The 27,431-nt window shown below is 37.4% G+C and overlaps 2 protein-coding genes across 2 annotated transcripts in view; both read right to left on the bottom strand.

Moving 5' to 3' along the window:
- The window catches only part of LOC100875963 (TWiK family of potassium channels protein 7), a 90,987-nt gene extending 86,367 nt beyond the window's left edge, over positions 1–4,620 (bottom strand). The window contains exons 1-2 of the mRNA XM_012281440.2: positions 3,086–4,620; positions 1,284–1,569 (exon numbers count right to left, since the gene is read on the bottom strand). Of these exons, the coding sequence (XP_012136830.1) occupies positions 1,284–1,569; positions 3,086–3,445 (646 nt within the window). The 5' untranslated portion in view covers positions 3,446–4,620. The remainder of the gene's footprint in view (positions 1–1,283; positions 1,570–3,085) is intronic.
- A 16-nt stretch (positions 4,621–4,636) lies between these two features.
- Positions 4,637–27,431, bottom strand: part of LOC105662019 (uncharacterized) — a 251,698-nt gene continuing 228,903 nt past the window's right edge. The window contains exon 5 of the mRNA XM_076531289.1: positions 4,637–4,949. Coding sequence (XP_076387404.1) covers positions 4,637–4,949 — 313 coding nt within the window. The remainder of the gene's footprint in view (positions 4,950–27,431) is intronic.

The following is a 27,431-nucleotide window of genomic DNA, read 5'->3' as shown; positions in this document are numbered from 1 at the left end:
TAAAAAACTATACCCAGAATGATATCAGCAAAAATAATTGCGATAAGAATTAAATTAGCCGTAACAATCGTAATTATAACAGTAATGAAATTGGCAATAAGAGATCATTATAATAACTGTTCAAAAAAAACAAAAAATTAAAATGAAACCCAATAAGAATTAATTTGCTTTAAGTTTCTACAGTCTTTCACCTCTGCATTTCTCTCTAATTAAAAACTTCAACTTTTCCAACGTGATTCGCTCTTTTTAATTGATTTCCACGGATCAAATTTCATTTTGCTCTTTCCACTTTGTCTCAATAAAGGAATCCTTCTATGCTGTTTCAAAGCTGAAATTGATTGCGTTCGACATACCGCTTTCAAGTAATTTTAAATCGCTCATTCGTATATTCGCAGTTTGTAGATTTATTTAATTATTGACCGTATAATATCGAATCAATATAAAATTAATAAGCAGAGGATTTATATTTGCGTTCATAGAAACTAATTACTTCGAGCAATAAATTAAATCTTTAACGATTACAAATTTCCAGCTTTCGTAACGTTTGTAACATTTTACTTTAAAATTTTGATGAAAACATGCTATAAGCTTCTACTTTAGAAGTTTTGTAAAATATGCATACAGTAAGTTCCTAGCATTATATTATTTAGTTATGTACAAAACATAACCTATTTTAAAATTGATTATTGAAAACAGTTTCTGTTATAATTTTTCACTAAATAAATAGTTTTAAGAGGACTTTTGTCCAACCTACAAATTTCTCATAAAAAGACTAATAATTCACACACTTATGTAAGAGAAGGTTAAGTCTTTTTTCATTCTATTGATTTTCGTGCGTGCTTATCTAATATTGCAAACATAAAATGCAATAATATCCACAATTCTAGATTAACTAAAAATAAACTGACTTCATGATTATAATGTAGTGAATTTTTAAGCAAAAATTATCTATAAAGTTTAGACTTTAAACTTTCATCGTTCACAACTCGAGCGTATGCGCATACAGTACTGCGCACCGTACACTGCGCAGCTCTCCTGCGCACAATGGCGCGTCCCTCTGTATAAAAATTGCCTACAATACAACTCCACTAATTTCATCAATGTCAAAGACCAAGATATGCATTTTTCTTCACGTACCGAATTTTACAGTTTTGTAAAGAATTCAAAACGAAGATATAATAAACAGAAATTATTCGTAGAATATTCGACTAGCAATAGTAATAATTCGCCTTAGTCATAGAAGGCATAGTATAATGATTATAAAATGTTGATTAATCACTCACCGATGGTAGTGAGCACGGTAAGAGAATAGAGGAACGCTTTGGCGAAGTTCCACTCGTATTCCGGCACTCGTCGTTCAGTTACAGGATCGCTCGAGGAACTTCCGACGTATGTTCCGGCGTTCTGGGTCGCCATCATATCCTCGGTGATCCTCTTCACCAGTTGATCCTGAAAACGTGCGATCTCCTGGGCGGCCAGCCTCGTCCAGTTCTCACGGTAGAGGATGTTCAAACTCTCCGTGATTATCCATATATTCTCTACGGTCTTCGCTCGAGCCTCGTGATTAACCTTAATGTCACGTGAACACTTTGTTAGAAGGTTAAATACACATCTTTGCGGATAGAGTGAATTTTAGCGAAAGGCCTTTCGGTATCTACAGGGTTTATCGCGGAATAATTACATGAAATGTCTCGTCTAAACATTTAATTATTTATAAACGCAACAGTAGGATTTTATCGACACTAAATGTAAAATCGTATAGCAGCGAAAATAATTTAAGAAAAGTTTGAAGAGTTGAGGCTTAAGGAATCTAGGTTTTAAGTTATCAGTTAAATTATCTATCGCATTATCTATGAAACGAGGACCACGGACAATTCACTTAGCTTTACTTTACGTTTATCGATTTCTTTCTATTCCGTGTGCTGAGTCGAAGAAAAAAAGAGAAGCTTTCATTATAAATTACCGTCAGCATCATAGGACGCGGCACGCGAAGAGTAACCGCGAATAAAATCGAGGATCCAGAAATATCTTTTCCGCGCAGAGGAGTCTGTAGAACGGGTTTCACTTTAAAGAAAAGAGGAAACTAGATGGGACGTTCGATCGATAAAACTTCGTTGAAACGAGCGCCAACGCCAGAACGCACCGATAATTCGATTGACTTCGGGTTCACTGAGGTCATCTCAGCTAAAGGAAACCGGGATCAAGCCAGAGATGCGACGATAAATCGAGATTTGCTTCGAACGATACCATTCGTTCCTCTTAGTCGACGGGAAAAAAAAGTCAAACACCTGGACGCGTTTAGCGCGGATGGCAATTTCGCCGGAGTGACAAAACTACCCGGTCATATATCGAGCAAACACGCGTTTTACTTGCAAGAGAAGTTCGTCGATTTGGAAACTCGGAAGGTAAACTTGGCGGAAATGTAGTTCAAGCGATGAAATTTTTTGTTTGGTCAGTGAAACGATGGTGTAAAAACAACCCCTTAAATTGTCAGCTATCTCGAAATATTTGAGATACTTTACAAAATATGGAAAGTTAAATTCGAAGAGACATATATTATGTTAAAAATATTTCTACTATTTCGAATGTATATATTGTAGAATATGGTGCTGTTAGACTACAATACATTTTTCATTATTCTCAAGCAGTTATAAGAATTTTAAACGCAAATTTTTCCGTTTTTTTGAAGAGTTGCATGTTGTGGTTTTGCAAAATGAGGTGTTTTAATATTATAATTAAACTATGAATATTTATGCAATTATGACATATTAATGTTTGTAAAATATAAACGTCATGTTGATACTTAAACTTGGACACTTTTATATAACAAAAAATCGTGTCAACATCCCCAGTTTTTCTGTAAGAAAACAAGCAAAGTAAGGAAGTATACTTGGCATTTTATCTCACGCTTATTACTCTACTTTTCGTGCCGTTGTCCACGAAACTCCGAAATGTTGTTGAAAGCGGTAAGATGCTCACAAGTGTTCGTTATTCAGATCATATGTGGAGCAGAAAGATGCAACAATGGGAGATAAAAGAGGGAAGAAGAGCCTCTACGGGGAGAAATCAATGCAAACTCGCTCACCTGTTTCATCCAAGCGGTGGTGTTCCGTCTGGTAGGCTGATTTCCAGCTATTGTGGTGGCAAGCGTCCTTTGTTGCATCCCGACATCGGCGCCGCTCTCGATCGCAAGGAAGATGAAGCTACCGAGCAAAGTATAAGCCACGAGGAGAGCACATATCCCGAGGTTTATAACAAAACCCTTCAAGAAGGAGTGTTGGCTAGCCTTGTCCGGCACACCGCCGAAGCAGAGGCACCTCACTTGTCTCGAGGGATGCGTTTTAGAGCGATCCGAGGTGGACCTCTTCAAGGACGAAGTATTCCCATTGTTGGCGGGCTTGAAGCCCTCGTAAGCTCTATAATGTCTCGCGTTCTCTTTCTCCATCCTTCCACTTTTTTTATCCTTGTTGCCGGATCACTCGATTTCGTCTTCCGACACGAGACCGTCGTATCTGTTAGCAGCCTTCCAGCAAGAGAAATTGGAAGATCAACGAGCGTATCTTCGATATTCTTCGACCTCCCTCTGACCTCGAGCTACCAACGTCGATTTTCATGCCCGAAAGTAATGCCTGCTAGATTTCAAGGCGAACAACCAAAATCACTTCGATCTGATCATCTGTTCAGCAACGATCGCGAATAATCTTCTTCGCGATCGTCTTCGGGATCTCTGCGCATCGGTCAACCGCATCGCGAACACGCGAATCCTTGAGACGTCCAATTTCCAACGTCTTGAACACTCCATTGGACGGTCAAACGATTTACAGGTCGAAAGTCCCGTGTCACTGGTTACCCTCCGTAGTGACACGCTGCAAGCTTTCTTATCCGCGGATAAAGGACCTCCGTCACGTAATCGGCACACGGGGCTACAGGATCACCGATTCTGATTATCCTTTCGGAAAATGCTCGCCAGACGGAAGCAGATTGCCGAAGGACGCTCCGGGATCGCTCGAACGTTCGATCGACATTTGGCTCATTTTTCTAAAGGCCACTCGTGTTGACCGGAACGTGGCTTGGAATTTTATCGGAAAAATCGATGCTCGAGATATTTCCTCGGATATTAGATCGTCCCCCGTAGCCGGCCTCTCCCCGAACGATCGAAATCCTCGATTCTCGAGGATATTAGCCTCGCATAAGTTATTTATAGGCGAGAGTAACTCGCTCTTATTAAACGATTCCGGGACGTTACGTTAACCGTAACTTCGCCGTTGCAGGAACCAATTCGAAAATATTCCGTGGTGATTTGTGGTCCGGGGGTAATTTCGCCGCGGATGTTGAACTCCGGTTAAACTTTCATGCTCGATCCATCGATCGAGGTGTCCAGAAGAGTACGGCACTGGGACGCCACATCCGCTACGCGACGACGCCTTCCTCCACGTTAGCGGGAAAATAGAAACTTAAGTAACGGCGCGGAGTGAATTTCAAGAGTGTCTCCATGAGTCACTTAAACTTTCTTCCGTGCCGGTTGAATGCTAAGCCAGCGACCTCGCGACGAAAGAAAGAAAAGAAGAAATGTAGCCGCGAGTGGAGCCGCGGGATGCAGACGGAAACGCGGGCGGTGTGCAAGTGGATGGCAACTTCAAGGCTTCATTCCAACAAACAGGATTTCCGGAATAAATGTTCCCGATGCAAACCGCGGCTGCGTGCTTCGACGATCCACTCGAACCCTGTTCTGTTCCGTTCGCTGTTGCTGCTTCGTCTTCTTCTCATTTCTCGTCGATCGAACTGGCTCACGTTCGCACCGGGAAAGCCGATTAACGCGGTCAGCCTGGATACACAGTAATTTACTCGGATCCTCCACACACGGCTGCCTCGTGTTTTCGTTACGGAGACTCGCGAATGAATCAACAGCTTCGAAATGCGCCGTTTCTCTTACGCCTGCTATAGGTAATCTGTAAACAGAAACAACAGGGGATTGGTGCTCGCTCTTATTTTATTCGATGGCTAGTTATATTTCAAACGCTGCAATTTTTATGCTCACGCTTTACGTTCTTTGTTATTTGCCTTTATGTTAATTTGGACGTTTGGGAATTTGTACATTATAAATTGTATACTTTATACATATTATACAACACAAAATTTTTAGATGAAAATAAAACGTGGTCAATGTCCATTTTCGAAATGCTTCGTTTTAAAAAGATTCTAAATTACTAACTTCAAGTATGTAAATCAAAAGACCTAATGTCGTAGATAAAGACAAAATGTACCTAACTCAACATTAGTTATTAGAGTGCATCATTATGAAGAGATCAAATCTTAACATCCTTATATAAGGTACATTAACAAATAAATAAAGGATAAATAGAAGTAAATTACGAGATGATTTGATATTTCACGTTGTACGAGTGTCCCCTGAAATTTCGAAAAGAATCAAAGATCCAAGAGTAAAGAAATCACAATGGCCCCGATGTCCCGAAGAAAGACAGCTGAATTGTATGTGGACGAAGGACGTTGAATTATCGAGCAAGGTCCTTTGGGAAATCGTCTGGAGAAGTTCCACGGAGTTCCGTTCCCCAGCTTCAGAAGCTTCCAGCAGGGAGGCCCATAATCGACGATCATCCTCGAATCCGCTAATACAGAAGCCACGAAATCGTACAAAAGGAAATGCAACGCGTCCATTGGATAAAAGGAAAGGGGATCGAAAATGTCGAATTCGTCGCGAAAGGAAAGCGCAAGATATAGCTGGTCCTTTTCGACATCCATAAATGCATAGCAAGATCAACCGGTCTAGAGCCGTGAGAGAGTACCCTTATATCCTGGCTGCGATTCAGAATCGCGTGTGCCCGGCCCGGATGTTCGCTGATATTTAAATTCGAAAGATTCCAACCGGGAGATTTTGTACCATACACACGGGATACGAACGTGCACCACGACACTCGACCACGTCACAGTTGAAAACTGAAAACGCTCCTATGGTATTTTTAATATCGCCGTAACACGAGGCTATTGAAATTCCCCTGCAAGCCAGAACGGCAGACGTTTCAAATAGAGGCAAGAATTATGTGCTAGATTTCCTTTGGTTCTTTTTTTAATGATCGACGGAATTCGAAATTTCATTTGGGTCACCTGTGTTTCGGCATGTTTGATGCCACATGTGATGATATATGTTATATGAGGATATCGTATTACATCGTCATATAACATATATCATATTACGTCGTCATATAATATATGTATATCATATTACGTTGTCATATAACATATATCATATTACATCATCATGTATCATATATCACATATCATATTACATCATCAAACAATAAAGATCATTACCATACGTGGTACCAAATATGTTCCAAATAGAATTCATAATTAATATTCATAACTAAAAATTCAAACCACATACTTTACGATGTATAATTATTAAAATACATATGATTATAAATGTCAGCATCTTCACTTCGATCCCTTCTAAACCAGAGCCACAATTAAACCGTCCGATCGAGGTCAGCTAAAAACCGATTTTCAGCAATAAAATTCTTTTCATCGTTTTCCTTCGTGATCGAAGAATAACGTTTCCAAGGATTTATGGTTTCGCAAGACTCCTTTTCACATACCTACACCAATGCGGATCCACAAACATAAAGGAGAACAATGGATTTCAGCACGTCGAATACTAACTTGATGCTAATTTATTGTCTGTCCTGATCGATCGCCGTTCTCGATCCTCCTTTTCACAGCAGAGAAAACGATCTTCTTTACGAACAAACTGGCCAACTGGGTTCGAGATCGTAAATCGGTTTCAGTGACGGGTGGCGCCGTCTTGGATCTGACCTCTTCCACTTCCGTTCCAATTTTCAACCCTTGTTTTCCACCCTATCCCTTTACAGCTCGTTTACGAGCTCGAGAGTATTTCCTCGTAAACGGCCGACAGTTTCGACCTACGTGCTTTTTTTTCTTTTATAGAAAACAACCGAACAAACGCGCCACTTTCAAATTCATGGCTGTATTTTGGGAAATATTCGACTCTTCGATTGCTGAATGAAGCTGTCGGTTGCTTTTGATTGTCAGTTATCGCTGGATTGTAGATTTGTTCGACAAAGTATTTTTTGGGGCAATTTAAAATCCGATGAACGATAGATTTGAGGGCGAAAATAGTTTTCAATTGTCGTATCAATTTACTAATAGGCTAATTTTCTAATTGGGTAATAGAGTAACCCCTAATTTGTAAATTTGCTAATTCCTTAAACCTAATTTGCAAATCCACAAATTGCGTCTTCAGAAGCATTGAAAACCACATTCGTTAAAAATTCAAGGGTTCCAAAATTGAGATTTCAATACTATCTCAAAAACATCTCATACTCGAAGTAGTTCACACTCCCAGCATTTCATGGGTGAACCTATCTCACCAGCAGCCATAATTTCCCCGCAAACTGCATCTTCTCTCAGATTGCATCTCTCCAACTTCACAAATTAGCATTTATAACGATTTTCCGGGGAAGAATCGTTAGATAATTGTGCGGGAGTGTACCGAACCACATACCCATCTCTTTGCAAGTTTATGGCGGTTATTCGCGGAGTGAAACGCTCGCGCGAGGGCGCAAGAACGAAAGAAATGTGACGTTGATGGTAGATGGGGAGAGCAAAGACGTAGGGTGGTGAAGGGCCAGGGCAGGCGAAATGCAATTTTTCCGTTCGGCGCTTTCGTCGCTGGCGGGAGAACCACCTGTGCTCGTCTCAGCGACTTTTAAATTCGTACCATTGTCGGCTCTATTTGCTGAAAAATGTTTATTCAATTCCGTTTACCATCACTGCAAGATATTCACCCGGTCGCTTTTGCTCGAATAGCCCCGTCGCACCACTACAACCAATGGGAATTGGATGGGGCCGAGATGCGAGCTGGTTGCTCGGGGGTGGAGTGAGAGAGAGAGAGATTCTCGCTATGCAAAGTGGAACAAATTTTCCGGTAAATAGAGCACCGGCAGGTAAGTGTTAAAATGGTTTTGCTTTATGAGGGCACGATACGACTTTTTAAACCCCTGTTTGCTGACGATGCTGATTTCATATTGGGTCTAGCAATTTTCCCTTGGTTATACAGCCACGTACTCGCCTACGTAAATTCAACTACTCGGCATGGCTGGACAGTTGATTACTTTACGAGGACTTTTGTGATTGATTGTGCACTCAAATATTTTTATTGTTGGTAGCCAGCAATTCTCAACTCGTTGAGTTTTATAAATCCTTTTGAAGTTGTTCTTCTTGAACATAACTTAACTTCTTAACCTACAATTTTCTGGACATAGCTTCCTGATTATACAACACGAAGATGACTGAAGAAAGTTATTAATGTCAAGTGCATTATACAGTCAGTGATCCTTGAGGACGCAGATTATAATCAGAATTGAAGACAAAAATTGATTGTAATGAAAATATGAGTCTAGTTTATTACATTCGAACTATAGTGTATGTCACGAGGGTGACATATTGTGTTATTGTAGAACAAGAAGTTAATTATCATTATTATCGATTTCACTATGTACATACCACATATAGAGACTAACTTAGAAAATATTAATTTCACATTGTTGTTAAATCAACTAAATTATCTTATCAGCTCAAAGAGTTAACAAAGTTCAATCAATTATGAATCAACCCTTAGTCCTATCATATTTTCTTGCATCTCATCTGTGTCTGCCATTTAGACAGATCATCATTAAATGTGTCATAAACTAACAGGCAATTACAACACATGTTATAGACATTTTGAATCGCAAGTGTAATTCCGTTCCAAACCCAATATTACCAATCACGAGTGCAATTTACATGTTCAAATGTCTCGTAATTTATCTGTCAATTATTTCCTAAATTGTAAATTAAAATTATAACATCACCGATGATCCCGTGATAGTCAATAATCCATACATTGAATAATGCATGCGCTAATAATCGACATTATCGTGTATCGTATAAATTCATAGAGATCACGCTTCGGAATGAACATATATCATGGGAAATATCATTTATCTTAGTACAAGCGAGATTTTATGCGAAAGATTCAGATGAAAAATTTGCGGTTAAATTCTGAAGATACATTATTTATACGGGATATAAATTTTGGTGAAAAGAATCGACCTCTGAATTTACATGTCGATATCATTTTAGTACAAAGTACATTTTGTACATTTGACAAAATTATAAATAAATGTAAAAATGTAAGAAATGTAACAGATTTGCGATTGTAATTTATGTTTGTAGAGTAGTTTGTTTGAGATTAATTTGATCGTCCATTCTCCGATAATTCAATTTGAAAGCTGACGAATTTCTAAAAAGCACAAACATGGAACAGAAAATGAAGGAACGAACTTCTCGATTTCCTCCCGAGGTACGATTTTGTATATCAGTAAACGAGATCACGGTCCATGACACGAAATTTATGGCAGTGTCAACGGCATCGAAGCTTTCATTAAGCTGGAGCGATATGATATTCAAAATCGTTCTGAATCGATGAAACATAGTATCGCGATTGCAGCCCATTTTTAGTCCTGAATTTGAATCAGTTACCATGTTTTATGGGCTGACGCTTTTTTAGCGGTTAACAGATGCAATATTTTTGAAATTCTCATCAAACCTTAGATTTATGTACACTGTTGTTCCCGCTTTTATTTACGTGTTTAAAAAAACGTTGTCTGCCATTTTATTATTCCAATAAATCTCCCGTTATCCCGATGCTGTGATATTTTAATTTTTATTCGTCTTGCGCGTAAACAGACAGCCATTTTACTACACATACTGTGTAATTACACATATGACACATACACTGTAATATTAAAAATAAACATACTGTATTACATTTAAATTTAACATAATTTAAATTACAATTTAATTTGAGTTATGAAAATTATTTGTTAATGAATGAAAATTTAGTACATAGTAAGCTGAAAAAGATTGTACCTAACCTCACATTTCTTTTCGAACAAGTGCGCCATTAAACGCGGAAGATATTGAAGACAAGACAAAGAAAATTGCGCAAAAATCGGAAGCGAATTCGATGTCAATTAAGCTTCCTTCGAGCTGACAAAACGAAATCACCTCGTTATTTCGAGGCGCATCCGTAACTTTTTCTAAAACTTCGGTTAATCCTGCGAGCATTTCGTTAAACGTAGTTGGAAGCAAAAAGGAAGCACGCTCGGACAAATAACTACGATACGTTCCTCGCAGCTGTTCACCAAACTTTATCACCATCATTTCTCCTCACGCGACCACCTTCACGTTTCTCTACGCGTTTATTCCCTTTTTTATATTGCAACGTCATATGTGTTGAGATGACCGCAAACGGTCGATATATTGCCAATACCATGTTTATCGACAAATTACATTTGTTCCACGCATTTATCGACAAATTACACGTATCTCGTTCAATATTTATTGACAATACGTTGGAGAGTGCGTTCGGAGGAAAAAAGAATGTTTTGCTTTTCATCACGTCGGTAGTGATCGAGTATTGACGACATGTCAATATCTTACCTCACGCGTTCGATATTATTGACAATATAATGCATCGCCGATATTTCAGGCTTCTTCATTCTTATTGATAATGTAGTGACAGTGTACGTGTATTGATTGTTTGTGGTCTGATGTCTTTTTTGAACTTATCAAGGTCTTCTTAAAGCGATTCTTTAAAAAATTATTGAGGTCCTGAAACAATTATTAACGTCTTCGTAAAATGATTCTTTAAAAAATTATTGAGGTCCTCAAACCATTTTTGATGTCTTCTTAAAACGATTCTTTACAAAATTATTGAGGTCCTCAAACAATTATTAATATCTTCTTCAGAGGATTCTTTAAGGAATTATTGAGGTCCTCAAACAATTATTAAAGTCTTCTTCAAACAATTCTTTAAAGAATTATCAATTTTTGGTATTTATCTACAACTTTTAAAGTCTATGATATGTTTGGAAACAATTTTTTGAGACCATGTCTCGATATTCTCTCGAAATTACCTCCAAACTGTCTCTAAACAATCTCTAGGCCATATTGAAATACTACCAAAACTGTCTTGAAGCATTATTGAAACAACATCGAAACTGTCTCAAAACATTATTGAAACAGTATTGAAATTGCCTTGAAACATTATTGAAGCACTATCGAAACTGTGCCGGACATTATTGAAATGCTATCGAAACTGTGCTGGACATTTATGGAAACACTATCGAAACTGTCTCGAGACGTTAATGAAGCAGTCATCTTAATTTCCCGTTCATCAAGGTGGAAGTAGAGAGAAGTTTACGTAAGTAATTTTCATGAAACTTGAAGCTTTAGGTTGACACGAGTTTGAAGAATATTTAATCGTGAAGTAACACCTAAGCGTTGAATATACATATTTAATAGTTTGTTAACGTATCTGATAACGTATCACATATGACACACATGTGATCACATCAAATATATAAACATATATTAACTTTAATACACAATAATATAACCTGACCTAACTGTTGAATATACATACTTAACAGTATGTTAATGCATCAGATAACGCATCACATACATATATGAACATATGTATATGACACATATGAGAACACATCAAATATATATACATATAGTAACAAATTTAATTCACAGTAATGTACCCTAACCTAACTGTTGAATATACATACTTAACAGTATGTTAATGCATCTGATAACGCATCACATATATGAACATATATACCACATATGACACACATGTGAACACACCAAATATATACATATAATAACAAATTTAATACACAATAACGTAACCTAATAAAGTAACAATAAAGTAACCTAAAAATAACAGTGAAAATTAAATAATTTACTAATGCATTTAATAATAAATGAAAAGGTTTCCAGATGGGATGATCAGAGAAATATTAAGAATAGGTGCAAATGTACAGAGGGAGGTAGAATAAAATAGTGGAACTCTTTAGAAGGGTTTCGAGAGGAAAAGATCTTTTTCAGACAGGAAAAAGGGGATGAGTGGTAAGTGGAGGGAAACGGTGTAGAGAAAAGTTGATAAAAAGTGGTAAAATAGGAGAACAAGAGATAACGACGGGAGATAGGAGAAGGCGGTTGCCGAGCAAGGAATAAAAAATAGCGAACGACATATGATATTCTTGGAGGATGTCGTGTCTGAGAGTCGCCTGGCGCACATCCCGGTATACAACGGGCCGATGTGTAGCGTTGCGAAATGGAACGAGGCTAAAATTTGTGCCCCGAGATGAAATTCTCTCTGTACATGGCACACGATATTCGCCAGAACGTACATACGTATCCGTTCGAGGGAGAGAGTCCTTTCGCAATTCAGCTTGTTAGAGAATGTGGTTACGCGGTGGCTACAGTGCTCGAGCGTCCGTATTTTCCAGAATTAACGACGCAAGGAATCTAACTTCCTCGTGAAAATTCGTTACACGGTTTTTCCTCTGCTCGCCATTCACCTTCACATCAATTCGAGAGCAACTTGGTTATTCGCCGTCAAGAAACGCTGAAGATAGAAACACTGTGGAAATTTGCTTCGTAATTAGGTTCTGACTTTCGCTTTTCTTTTGGAATCAAAGGCGTGGGTTAAAATTATTTAGATGTTTTGTTAGGTATTTTTAAGCGATAATTGTAATGTCTAAATTTTTTAATTTCTAAATTTGTAAATAGCTAAATCATGAAGTCTTCAAACCCTATATTATCAAATTTTTAAATGTTAAATATTTAAATCTTCAAATACTGAAGTAGTTAATTCTTAAAAACTCTAAATCTCCAAGTCTCCTAATGTCCAAATGTCCAAATGACCAAAGGTCCAAATGAACAAATGTCCAAATGAACAAATGTCCAAATGAACAAATGTCCAAATGACCAAATGACCAAATCTCCAAATCCTCAAATCCCCAAATCCTTAAATCCTCAAATCTCCAAATCCTCAAATTACCAAAACCTTAAATCACCAAATCCGCAAATCACCAAATCCTCAAATCGCCAAATCCTCAAATCACCAAATCCTCAAATCACCAAATCCTCAAATCACCAAATCTTCAAATCTCCAAATCTCCAAATCTCCAAATCTCCAAATCTCCAAATCTCCAAATCTCCAAATCCTCAAATCCCCATCTTTCTAACTCTTGAAAACCCCAAAACCCCAAATTGAAAAATTCCGAATTCTCCAAATACCCAAATACGAAAGTTCAAGTAGAACGTTAATTTGATAAGAATTATCGGTGACCTCGACAGATACAAGCCTCCGAATGGTCGAACGTTAACAAGCAAGATGTCGATTTCCGTGCAACATCGACGCAAGTGGCAGTACCGGGCTGGTACATGTACAGCATCGGACTAATTAGAAGTTAATTGCCGGTATAAATGTTATACTATTTACCATCGACGCGGTGCATTACACACGGGTGTTAGGGCTGCGCCGTGTAAACGCGATATTATTGGCCGACCACTCGCCGATGTGACATTAATGCACGCGGGATCTTGTCAAGCGACGCCGGCCATCGCTATTAGTTCTATTACAAAGAGTTGCCAAACCACGCCGGTTTATCGTCCACGTTACCTCTATTTCCATCGATATAGCCGGTAACTGAATTCTGTTGATAAACGTTTCAACGGATTATTTGAGTATCGGACAGCATGCAGTCAAAACCACTTAGCAGCCTCGTGATCAAGCCGTTCTAAAGGTGCTTATAATTCAACATGTCGTGCTCTGATTCCAACGAGATAGCTGTTCATTTTTCGTTTCAATGATTTCTGTTCAAGTACTGGAAATTATTTTACTACTATACTGCTTTTCTGTACGCTGGTTTTTGATTAGGATAGGTGTAGACTTTTTTGACCAGTTTATTGATTTATTGATTTATGGATGTTAAAGTTATCCATAAAATTATGTTATTGGTGCTTGTTGTCTTCTGAGCAGAATCAGATGTAGATGTTCATTATTGAATTTATTGGTTCATGTCGAAGGAGTATATAAAATTATGTCACTACTGCATGTTGTCTTCTGATGAGAATCAGATGTAGATGTTTATTATTGAATTTATTGGTTCATGTCGAAAGAGCGTATAAAATTATGTTACTGCTGCATGTTGTCTTCTGATCAGAATCAGATGTAGATGTTCATTATTGAATTTATAGGTTCATGTCGAAGGAGTATATAAAATTATGTTACTACTGCATGTTGTCTTCTAATCAGAATCAGATGTAGATGTTCATTATTGAATTTATTGGTTCATGTCGAAGGAGTATATAAAATTATGTTACTGCTGCATGTTGTCTTCTGATCAGAATCAGATGTAGATGTTCATTATTGAATTTATTGGTTCATGACGAAAGAGCATATAAAATTATGTTACTGCTGCATGTTGTCTTCTGATCAGAATCAGATGTAGATGTTCATTATTGAATTTATTGGTTCACGTCGAAAGAGCATATAAAATTATGTTACTGCTGCATATTGTCTTCTGATCAGAATCAGATGTAGCTGTTAATTGTTCAGTTGATTGATTGATGTTAAAGCAGCACATTAAATTCTGTCATCATAAGATGTCAGAGCTTACCTAACTTATTGATTTGTTACAACAGTACACAAATTACGTTATCATTCAAAACACGATGTAACTGAAACTTTAATTTAGCTGCATTTGATCAAGATAATTATCCACCCAAATCCGGAGCCTCGATACCCAAATAAACATCCATTTGCAACTAACTTCTTTAATCCCAAAAGGAAATATTTGTAGAAGCATGAAATTTTCCGAACGTAATCAACACGAAATTTGAAGAACTATAGCGTTGATTACAGTAAACAGAACGACCAGAAGCGCCAATTAACAGCCGAATCCAATCAATTAATCCGTTTTGCAGTCGAGTAACGAACGCTATCAGAAATAACAAGGGGGTGTCGCTCGATACCCGGTTTTTCCACTTAAGTGGTATTTTCCGTTTATAGCGCGGACAATTTTCGCGGTAATTTCTGACTTAAAGGTAATACACCGCGTTAGTATAACAGGGCCGACAGCGTTATTGGACGAATAGCCAAGGTATAGCGTTCGCTATTGGTCCGAATCCTCGCCGTTCACGAAGAGTCGGCAATTCGGTTCAGTTTATTAGCCGGCCATGCTCAATTATCGCCGGTATGATAATAATTTGCTCTCGTTTGCAGGAGCCGCTGCTAGCCGCGTGAACCTCCCGAATCAGCCAGTGGAATTAACCGAAGGAATTCGAATTGCACGGTACGTCAATCGATTTCGAGCCCTTCTCTCACTTTCAATAGGTGTGTCTGTATCTGCTGCTCCAGTTTTAGTCACTACAGCTTTGTGTCGGTGTAATTATTACTGTGCTTCGTTGGGTTTAGGGAGTTGAACTTTAAGATTTTTGGATTTGGAGTTTGGTGGTGTTGGCTGCAGTTTTGCGAGTTTTTATGTTTGTAGGCATATAAGATTTTGGAAAATCAAATTTTCAAATTTTTTAGTTCTTCAAGTTTTTACTTTGTTAAGTTTTCATGTTCAAGTTCTAAAGTTTTTCAAGTCCAATATTCTTAAATTTATAAATTTACAAGGTACTAAATACGACAAGTTTCAGTGTTTCTAACCTTTAAATGTATAAGTTTCACAATATCTCCAAAACTCTAAACTTTCATATCTCCAAATCTCCAAACCTCCAAATTCTCAAATCTCCAAATCTCCAAATCTCCAAATGTCCAAATCTCTAAATCCTCAAATTTACAAATCCTCAAATCACTAAATTCTCATATTTTCAAATTCTCAAACCCCCAAATCCTCAACCCCCCAAATCCACAAACCCCCAAATCCTCAAATCTCCAAATTCTCAACCCCCCAAATCCTCAAACCCCCAAATCCTCAAGTCCCCAAATCCACAAACCCCCAAATCCACAAACCCCAAAATCCACAAACACTCAAATCCTCAAATCTCCAAATTCTCAAATTTCCAAATCCTCAAACCCCCAAATCCTCAAACCCCCAGATCCACAAACCCCCAAATCCACAAACCCCCAAATCCACAAACCCCCAAATCCACAAACCCCCAAATCCTCAAACTCCCAAATTCCTAAATCCTCAAATCCCCACCTTTCCAACTCTTGAAAACCTCAAATCCCAAAATTCAAAAATTTCGAATTCTCCAACTCTCCAAATGCCAAAATTCACAAAACTCTCAAATACTGACCCGATCCTCTTATTTCACACACAGAACTGAATTTACGTTGCTCACAGCCATTATACGTACAAGTGCTGTTTATAGGAAACAGTGATAAAGGGTTCATTAATAATTTGTGTACACGCTGACACGCGTCCCTTTCATTAGCGAAGTAAGCCGAGTTATCAGGAGAAATTCGTTAATTCGCCGTTACAAAACGGGAGTTAATCAGATTTTCCTGTATCACGGAAAATCGGTGGCGGTGATTGAGGAGCACGGGAACGTGCTAACGATAGACGGAGACTAAATCGGATTCAGTTTATGGTTGGTGGCGTTGTTAACATGTATTCAAGCTAGTCTGAATAACGGTATTAAGCATATCGAGTATTCTAATCAACCGTCTGGTAGACTGTTCGTGAATTGCTACCACGTTGGTAATATTGAACAGTTACTTCATGTTTCTGTTCAAAATATATCCTCAAATTATATTTAAATTACCGTACAATTTATTTTGTTCATCAACTGTGAAATGTATTTATTTTTTAATGAACTTCTACTGAAGTTCTACTGAAGCACCATTTTAATTCATTCTACTTCAGCGCCATTTTAATTTATTCTCAGAGTTGTGTTATTAGAGTTGTGAACTGGAGAAGAGGTTTGTAAGTACATCGGCCATTTTTACATAATTTAAAAAATGAAAATATACAGTAGTGTGACTGTTAGTCTTGTTAAATAAATTGCTAGCAAAGTAATGTTGTGTAAATATATTACTATATATGTATATACACATACATATGCATATGTATACACGTATACGTACATACACATACATGTACATATGTATACACATACGTATAAGTATGTATGAATGTATATGTATATATATGTATATGTATATGTGACTGTATACCTATATGTATACATATGTGCATGCATATGTATATGTATATGTATGTGTATACATATACCCCTTATGATTCATACATGCATGGTTCACATACATTATAATATATGTATAATATTGTTATTCTGTATATGTATACATACATTGATATCTATCGTTACGTATCATATGTAACATATCATATGTAACATATCATACGTAAGTGATACGTATCATATGTATTCTTATGCATGCATAGTATGTTATATGCATATACATATGTAATTATCATAACAAACATATATATTTCCATAATTACAACAAATGTGTATAGTATCATAATCATGTTAAATGCATCTACTACCATAACTATAATAAACGTAGTACCAGGATCACGATAAACGTGTCCAGTAACAAATAAAACGTCGAACCGTTAAATAACGAAATAAAACAGCAATAAAACGGACTAAAACGCTCGGCACACAAATAACATTAACGAACAGTAGATTCGATATAAAGTTGTTATCTTGAAACGAACTTGTAAAAGTTACTATATCCGTAACCGTCGATAACGATACACTTTTACTTCCTCGAACGGGAAGAGTAATGTTCTCCATTTTCCCTGCTACTTCACTTTCAGCGTCTGCACGATAGGTGGGAACGATTTCGAAATATCTCGAAACATTATCGAGGCTTTTCCGTTCGCTCGAAGCGGGAAAACCGTTGTATGAGACACTTGAACGATTTCACGCTGCGAAACTTTCATTTTGTCGTACTACCGGCCGAGAGTGGCGCAAAAATACAGAGAGAGAGGAAAAAAGAGAAGAAAGAACGGCGAGAATCGAGAGAAAAATAGGGGGACAAGTTTCAAGGGAAGTGAGAAGTAGAGAAATTAGAAGAGAACAGTGTGAATCGTTGTTGCTTTCAAAAGAAAGTTATAAAAGGCGTTCACGGAGACGACATGGAATATAGTACTTTTATTTAATAATTGTAGAAAAACTGTCGGAGTTTGCGCGTTTCTTGTGTTCGTTATTGCTGATTTTATTTCTTTGCAGTTTTAATGGTGTTTTATTTATTTTCGGATTTATGTTTAGAATGCATTAACTTCGTTAGTTTTTGCTTTCTGTTTTATGATGGTTTAAAGTGGACACCGAAATATCGTATATTTTTGCTCGGAATATCTACATATCAAATTTAAAATATAAACGATGGTTTTTGTTACGTTGTAACCTCGTTGTTTTTATCCGGAACGTGATATGGGTAATTTCGATATTTTTCAACGTTTCAATTTATAAATTTGCAAAGTTTGAATGGGGACAACTCTAACCTTAAAAATATGCACTCCCTAAGTCATGAACCTAAAAAAATTTGAAGTTTCTCAATAAAAAACGTTTCCAAATTAGAAGACGTCATCAAATAAAAAATGTGAAAATTCCAAATTAAAATATTTGTAGTCCCCAGTTTAAAAAATACAAACTACCCAAATAAAAAGAAATAAAGTTTTCAAATAAAAATATCTGCAACCTCCAATAACAAACTAAATAAAAAACATGAAGTTTCTAACTAAAAAACAGTACAAAGTTCCCAACCAAAAAAATATACAAAGCTCCCAACAAAAAAAAGTGAACTTTCCATCCAAAAAAAATTAGAATTCCGCAAATTTCCACCGCAACAAAGGAACTATTTTTTACGCCAAACACCGGTGCAATTTAAAGTAAACGACAACCAAGGGAAGCGTGGTGATTTCACAAAATTGGCGCCATAGATTCATCCCCCGTCCATGTGCGAGGTGGGTGGTGTCGGGGGGTGGATTTGAAGGTAGAATTTTCAATGTGCGTCGCGTTTTGGTCCCCCGAGTCCCGGTTACGCTCCCATGCGGTCGGTGTTAATGCAGTCCGCAACAAATGACAAACAACAAGCTGCGTCAACACGGCGTAGCAGCCACAGGGTCGAAATTTGCCGCCACGGGGGTGGTCGGCTCACAGGTGTAGGTGGGGGTCTGGATACTGGCGAGGGAGAAGAGGGCGAGTAGGTTGAGGGTTAGCCGCGCAACGTGTAAACCCGCGCACCCTGGAAATTTGCAAGTAAATGGCAATTAATCAGTGTCCGTATGAATAGGCCGGCGCCGTTAATTTGTCATTTCGCGCCGCGATAATTTGCATGCGACTGTCAGCGTCGTCGAACTCGGACCCGTGTACAATCAGAACGCGCTGGCCAACTAATGCAAGGTGTTTGGGTGTTCGGGGATAGGGGTACTCCGATACAAAATTTTCTTTGACGGAGGAAAAATATGTTTTCTTACTTCTACAGGGTGTCTCACAATTAGTGAACAAATAACATTAACCCGTTGCCTTACAGTTTATTCGCCAGATGCGTCAGTCAAAACTAACTATTCATAGTTATAATATTAAAACAAACAAAGAATATTAAAATGTTTGGAGCATTTTCTATTCAGCAATCCTTGACTATAGAAATTGTAGGTGGACCTAAATTTCAAGTTGAAGAGTATTCAAAATTTTGGACAACGTAATGTCATATTTAAGCTGTGAGTGTGTCACGAGTGAGACTCGTCAAAGTACGGCAAGGGGTTAGCGCCCCTGAAATGGGGGGTAACTGACATGATTCTGAATAAGATTTCTCTTTGCAGAAATGGGGTTTGAAGCTTCGTTTTTGAATTATTAAGGAAAAACACGGACCAATTAGAGCGTGGGGATTACGCAAGCGCAGACGCGAGAGCGGCAGCTTCGGATAACGCGTAATAATGCAACGCGTGATAATTCTAAGCGTAGGAATCTAATGCGTGGTAATCTAACGCGTAGTAATCCAGCGTGTGGATATCCAACGCGTAGTAATCCAACGCATAGTAATGCAACGCGTAGTGATTCAGCGTGTGGATATCCAACGCGTAATAATTCAGCGGGTGGATATTCAACGCGTAGTAGTCCAACGCGTAGTAATGCAACGCGTAGTAGTCCAACGCGTAGTAATGCAACGCGTAGTAGTCCAATGCGTAGTAATGCAACGCGTAGTAGTCCAATGCATAGTAATGCAACGCGTAGTAATCCAGCGTGTGGATATTCAACGCGTAATAATTCAGCGCGTAGGTATTCAACGCGTAGTAGTCCAACGCGTAGTAATGCAACGCGTAGTAGTCCAACGCGTAGTAGTGCAACGCGTAGTAGTCGAACGCGCAGTAATACAACGCGTAGTAATCCAGCGTGTGGATATCCAACGCGTAGTAATCCAACGCATAGTAATGCAACGCGTAGTGATTCAGCGTGTGGATATCCAACGCGTAATAATTCAGCGGGTGGATATTCAACGCGTAGTAGTCCAACGCGTAGTAATGCAACGCGTAGTAGTCCAATGCGTAGTAATGCAACGCGTAGTAGTCCAACGCGTAGTAATGCAACGCGTAGTAGTCCAATGCATAGTAATGCAACGCGTAGTAATCCAGCGTGTGGATATTCAACGCGTAATAATTCAGCGCGTAGGTATTCAACGCGTAGTAGTCCAACGCGTAGTAATGCAACGCGTAGTAGTCCAACGCGTAGTAGTGCAACGCGTAGTAGTCGAACGCGCAGTAATACAACGCGTAGTAATCCAGCGTGTAGATATCCAACGCGTAGTAATCCAGCGCGTGCATATTCAAAGCGTAGTAATGCAATGCGTGGTAATTCTAAGCGTAAGAATCTAATGCGTGGTAATCTAACGCGTAGTTAACCAACGCGTAGTAATTCAACGCGTAATAATCCTCGCGCTCTGATTGCAATTTGCAATATAATTTCTTTTTAAATAAGTTTGATATAAAATACTTGTACATTCTTCCTCATTCATATCAATTAAAATGTGAATTCTATCAGAATAGAATGACCATAGAAGACGAACATATCTGATCACAAATGCGTTAGAATTCGGTCCTGTTTCAATACGATTCGACCCAGCTTAATATTCATGAGGAACTTAATTAAACAATTTAATATTCACACGATCCGCCGGGTATAATTGCACATTTCATTCAGCGTTTCCACGCGAACGAGTATTCCATCCACCCTACGATGGAAATACATCCCCGCGATCGGAGACGAGAAGTTTTTAAATAATTCGCCGTTTCGTCGGTAAGAGAAAAAAGTAGCGGCATCGAATTTTCTCTTAATTGACGCGAATCCTTCGGCGAGAAGGTCGGCCAAGCGTGCAAGTTAAAAGAGAAAGAGCGGAGGGTGAAAAGCAAGAGAAATGAGTGAGACTAGCCAGAAATATTACGTTAAGAATGCTAATGAGACAAAGAAGGCGCAGGAAAAGAAGGGAAGCTGGTTTCTCCTCGTTTCACGCAGCCGGGAAGTCCATTATCTCGATTCGTGGACAAAGCATGAAAAATGCTTGAAACGAGATACCGTAATTTCGAAAAGAGTGTCCCCTTGTAGCTTTAACGAAGAATACGTGGTAAATAACTTACAGTAATGTAATTATTCTCGCGGGGCGGTTTAACCAACGATGGACAACACGGTGGTACATGGATGGTAAAGGTAGAGGGAACTTGTGAGTAATAATGTCTTTTACTATTTCAAAGTTTCAAGTTTCTTATTTATGCATTTTTTAGCTGCTTAGTTACTGTATTTTTAAAATTCTAATATTAAAATTCTTAGATACTGAAGTTCTTAATTTTTTTAATTTTCAAATGTCTAAACTTATATATTGACAAATTAACAAATTGACAAACAGACAAACTGACTAATTGACAAATTGATAAATCTGTAAATTCCCAAAACCCTAAATTCGTTTAAAGTTTCAGAAATTGAAATTGATGTTTCAAAAAATGAAATTTAGTGTCCGTTAGATCTGCGATACAAAGGAATAATTAACAAGTAAGTGGAAGACTGCACACGCGATCGTTTTATTTTTCAAAAAAGCCTCCAGGCATCGGCAGACAATGAACACTCCGTTCAAGCTAACGCTTGAGAGCTCTCAACTGCACGGGAAACTTCATCCAGCATTCTTCTGAAATGCAACTTTTAACGAAGTCGACGAGTAAAATATTGTAAAGAATAACATACAAGAGTATGATTGTTACAACGTAGCGTCTTGCTTGCATTAAGTTGCTGCAAGTAAAATGAGAAGTTCTTTTTGGAAAGTTTTAGTGACAACGATGAGAATGAGATGTTCAAATTTGTAGAAGGTTCTGTTCAGTTTAGCTTAGGTTTAGAATCATTTAATGTTTGCAAAATTAAAAGTGTGAAAATTGTAAAATTATGAAATTTGAAAATTCGTATACTTGAAAATTTCTAAATCTAAAAATGTTTATATTTAAAAACCAGTATCTTCATTTTATTCTTTGGAAGACGTCTAAATTCCAAAATAAAAAATTTCTCAACCCAAAACTTTTTAAACTTGCAAACAAAATTTGAAATCTCCACGAACCCTCCACAAAACGACAAAGAAAATAAATCGATAAAGTATTGTGCGTTTAACATTTACATAAATAATATTTAATTCGACAAGATTTATTACATGATGGCGAATGTCAGTATTTTATCAAAATCAGTAGAACGAAAATATTGAAAAGGTACATTGACAAGAACGTGCTGTGACAGGCAATTTTATGCTTGGATTAAGCTGGATTTATAAAAAATGCAACTCGTTTCACGGAGCTCGAATTTTGATATCAACCGTGATATTTTAAGCGATTTTTTCTTGTTTCGCATGTTTACCACCAACAAATTGCTTATACGAAACGGTACATCATTTTTTTTTAGAAGTACAGGTAGAATGATTACTACGTTAACGATGTATTTTAATTTGTATCGGAAAACAGCTACGAGCGATACAAATTGATTTGTTCAATTAAATCAGCTGAAATATATATTTATTCTCATGGGATACATTTTATATGTATATGTGTGTGCATGGAAATTAATTCAATTAATTAAATGCATAATGTAATAATGAAATGATCTGTGTGTGTAAGAGTTGAAAACATTTTAAATATTCCAATGATAATTTGGGGACGAAAATTAGTTTTTGGAGAAAATTTTACATGTTTCTGATTTTAAGATATCAAATGAAATGTAATGTGTAATTAATTTACAAAACGGATTGTAAATTAATAAAATGAATTGTTTTACACAGAAAGTAATCGTTAAAGATATGAATTCGAATAGAAAACAAGGTGGAGGTAAGAGGTTGAATCGTTTGATAATTGTTATTAAATTGGATACCGTTCACGTAGATCAAAGCCAGGGTGACTGGCAATAAACCGAAATTAATGCGTTCAAGTGTAAATCCGAGGCTGTCTTTGCTGTTGGCCGTCTTGAACCAATTATACATTTCCAAGCAGAGAAATCGTTGTACCGCAACACCTTCAACAAGCCGATCCTTTGTGCTCGAAACAATAACAACTAGCCGCAGTTATCCAATTCTCTGTTGGATGAGCAAATAATCGAATTACAACGTTATTTGGATTTCCTTGTTTCTGACCGCAGTCTAGACAAAACTTCTTCGTTATTGGGTTAAACGTTGATTAATATTCAATGCAGCGTTTGTATCGTTTGATCGGGATGAAACTTTTGGCATTTGCTGATTTTGTAAATTATTGAGTTGGAAATTTTCAAATTTTGCAATTTAGATATGTTCAAATTTGGAAATTTAGTAATTTTGGAAATTAATATTTTTGCACATTCATATTTGTAGTTGGACATGTATATTATTTGTGCACATGTATGATATTGGCACACATATACATATGTGGACATATACATATTTGTATGTATATTTATACATATATAATATTTGAACATATATAAAATTTGTACATATATGTATATGTGCACATTCATAAAGTTTGTACGTCTAGTTATACCTGTATAATTATTTGAGCATGTATAACATGTGAACATATATGATATTTGTACATACATACATGGACATGTACATATGTGTAGGTATATTTGTACCTGTATAACGTTTGAACACATGTACCATCTGTACATACATTTATATTTGCACATGTATAACATGTGAACATGTGTGACATTTAAACATACATGTATAGACACATATGGACATATACATATTTGTAGATATACGAGGTGTGACACAAAAGTAACGAGACTGGTCCAATAAATCATTGTACCTGTAGAATCAGTTCTCCGTGACATTATCACCTTCAAAGTAGTCCCCTTCAGCATTCACACACTTATGCATTCGACGCTGCCATTGCTGGTAACAATTCTGGAACGAGGTTTTTGAAAGTCCTTTCGGGAGATTCTCCGTTTTTGCCTGAACCTCTTCAACTGAGGTGAAATGGGTTCCCTTCAAGCAAAATTTAACTTTAGGAAATAAAAAAAAGTCGCATGGATCCAAATCAGGTGAATAAGGAGGATGCCCCATCACAGTAATATTTTTGCTGGTCAGAAACTGCTTGACAGACAGTGCCGTGTGAGCGGGTGCATCGTCCTGCTGCAACAGCCATCCATCGCTCCACAACTGTGGCCTTTTTTTCCTAATTTTTTCACTAAATCTTTTTAGTACTTCAATGTAATAGTGTTGGTTAACAGTCTGATCACTGGGAAACCACTCAATCATTACAATTCCATTAATGTCGAATTTTGATTTTGACATGCCTGTTTTTTTGGGTTTTGGGGATCCTGAAGATTTCCACTGCATCGACTGGCACTTACTTTGTGGGTCATAGGTAAAACTCCATGTCTCATCACATGTTACAACAAATTTCAACAAATTTTACAAGAAACTTGATGTTTATTCGCTGTTCGGTTTTTACGTTAGACATGTTTCCGGCAAAATGCAGTTGCACGTGTTCACTAAATAACGCAATACTTCCAAATGGTATGACCGATTCAATCGAAATTTGCAACATGGATAGAGGAGGTATGTGGGATGATGCCACAAAAACAATTGCTGTCAATTCCATTGTTTTTTCAAGTTACAGACCTAGTCTCGTTACTTTTGTGTCACACCTCGTATATGCAAATGTATAATATTTCAGCACATGTAACATATGTACATGTATATTTGCATATATGTGGTATTAACACACATATAACATTTATAGATATATTTCTACATATGTGACATCTATTCCTGAAGTCCACATACATATCTCAGCTACATTTTACATAACCATTTAAAAATCTTCAAGGATAATTAAACTATAATATACTACAAGAAACCTATAGTATTAGTAAGTACATTATAGATAAACATACAAACACGAAATAAAATTGAAACGCGTCACCGAAGGGTTCAAATCAGAAGAAATCCGAAGAGCAACGCTTCCTCCCGTTTTCAATTTATTTTTGTTTATTCGAAAGACCTTGGCCATTTTTCACGTAGTCTGGAAATACTGAAAAATCGACATAGCATTCTTCTGTTGGTTCCTCTCCCGTCGTTCCTTCAGCCCGTGCGAATAACTCTGAATCCAATCGGATGAATTTGCTTTGTCGAGCGTGACGCACGCTGTGTGTACACGGATGGCTGTAGTATAGTCGTGTAGACGCAAACGCAATGGGAAACTGCGAGTCCACGTATTTCATGGTCCGCATACCGCATAACGAATGTTCGGCGCTTTGTGATTTATGCTTTGTTCGATGGGAAAGCTGGCCGCACCAAACGGTGCCGGGCACCGGTGCCGCAGGATTACGTACCTGGCCTCCTTGATTATGAACATACAAGCCAGCCCACGACCGCGATGGCTGCTCAACCTGAATACTATTTCGTCTGATTACTCGGACGCTTGATTTCAGCGTTAATCAACCCTTTATGCTGGCGATTTTACGGAATTGCTTTGTGGTTTTACGGAATGGCCAAAATTTCCGATATGTGATTCGATAACCTTTGTTATGGGTGCGATCTAGTTCTGCCGCTGGATTATGTGTTAAATTAAAAGGGGTATGAAGTTGGTGGTATGAAGATTCATGGATTTGGGGATTTAGTGGTTGCGATCTAGTTTTTTGATTGGAAGAAGGTGTGGGTTCTAGTTGTGGGTGTGATCGAGTTATGATATTGCTATGTGGGTTGAATCAGAGTAGGAATATGGGGATTTGTGGATTTGGGGATTTGGGGGATTGGGGGTTCAGGAATTGGGGATTTGGTAAATTTGGGATTTGGGAATTTGGGATTTGGGGAATTTGGGATTTGGGGAACTTGGGATTTGGGGAACTTGGGATTTGGGGAACTTGGGATTTGGGGAACTTGGAATTTGGGGAATATGGGATTTGGGGAACTGGGGATTTGGGGAACTGGGGATTTGGAGAATTTGGGAACTGGGGAATTTGGGATTTGGGGAACTTGGAATTTGGGGAACTTGGGATTTGGGGAACTTGGAATTTGGGGAATATGGGATTTGGGGAACTGGGGATTTGGACAATTTGGGAACTGGGGAATTTGGGATTTGGGGAACTTGGAATTTGGGGAACTTGGGATTTGGGGAACTTGGAATTTGGGGAACTTGGAATTTGGTAAATTTGGAATTTGGTAAATTTGGAATTTGGTAAATTTGAAATTTGGTAAATTTGGAATTTGGAAAATTTGGAGATTTAGGGATGTAGAGATTTGAAATTTGGGAATTTGGGAATTTGAGAATTTGGGAATTTGGAAATTTGGAAGATATGAAAATTTAACAGTGCAACTCTAATATTGAAAATGAAAGAATTTAGTAGTTGCAAAATATGTGAATTTGAGAATTTGAAAACTGCAACCAATAACATAAATGTATCTATATTATGTTATCATGCATTCAATATAAAAGAGAAGACTCCACTTAGTTTTCGAACGAAGTTTGAAATGAATGTTGTTAACGAACGTGTTAATCCCACTTACAGGTTGTTAAATGTCGCTAAATGGAGTTTTGAACAGAAATTTTGCCTGGATGCGTGTGTTGAAACTTGTTATGGCAGACTGTGATTATAATATTGGAAATGTATCGATTTATTTAATTACAGTACCGAATTATTATGCAACAGTATTATTGAGGGAGAAATGGAATGAAATCTTCTATTTATTGAAAAATCTGTATTGTTTTCATGAAACCTTGAAATTTGTTGGAAAAATTCATTTTAATCATTATAAATATATGAAATTGATATTTTAAGTTAAAATTTCAAATTACAAATTAATTTATTTTTTAACACATTTTCGTTTTTCTCGTTTTCATGTATTTCAATTTTATACATTTCAAACATGTAATTTTAACAAATGTATTTAACAGATAGAGAATAAAAGTTACTATGCTAATAAGAATATATTATAATCCCGCCGAAATTTACTGCAGAATAAATTGCATTGAATTAGAAATTTCAATTTGTAGGAGAATCGGTTGAAAGCAGCGGGTAAAATCTTACTATCGGAGAAAATAAATTGTAACGCTCCAGCTTAG

Source organism: Megachile rotundata, chromosome 4 (assembly GCF_050947335.1).
Source record: "Megachile rotundata isolate GNS110a chromosome 4, iyMegRotu1, whole genome shotgun sequence".
NCBI lineage: Eukaryota > Metazoa > Arthropoda > Insecta > Hymenoptera > Megachilidae > Megachile > Megachile rotundata.
This window is presented reverse-complemented; position numbering and strand designations above follow the sequence as displayed.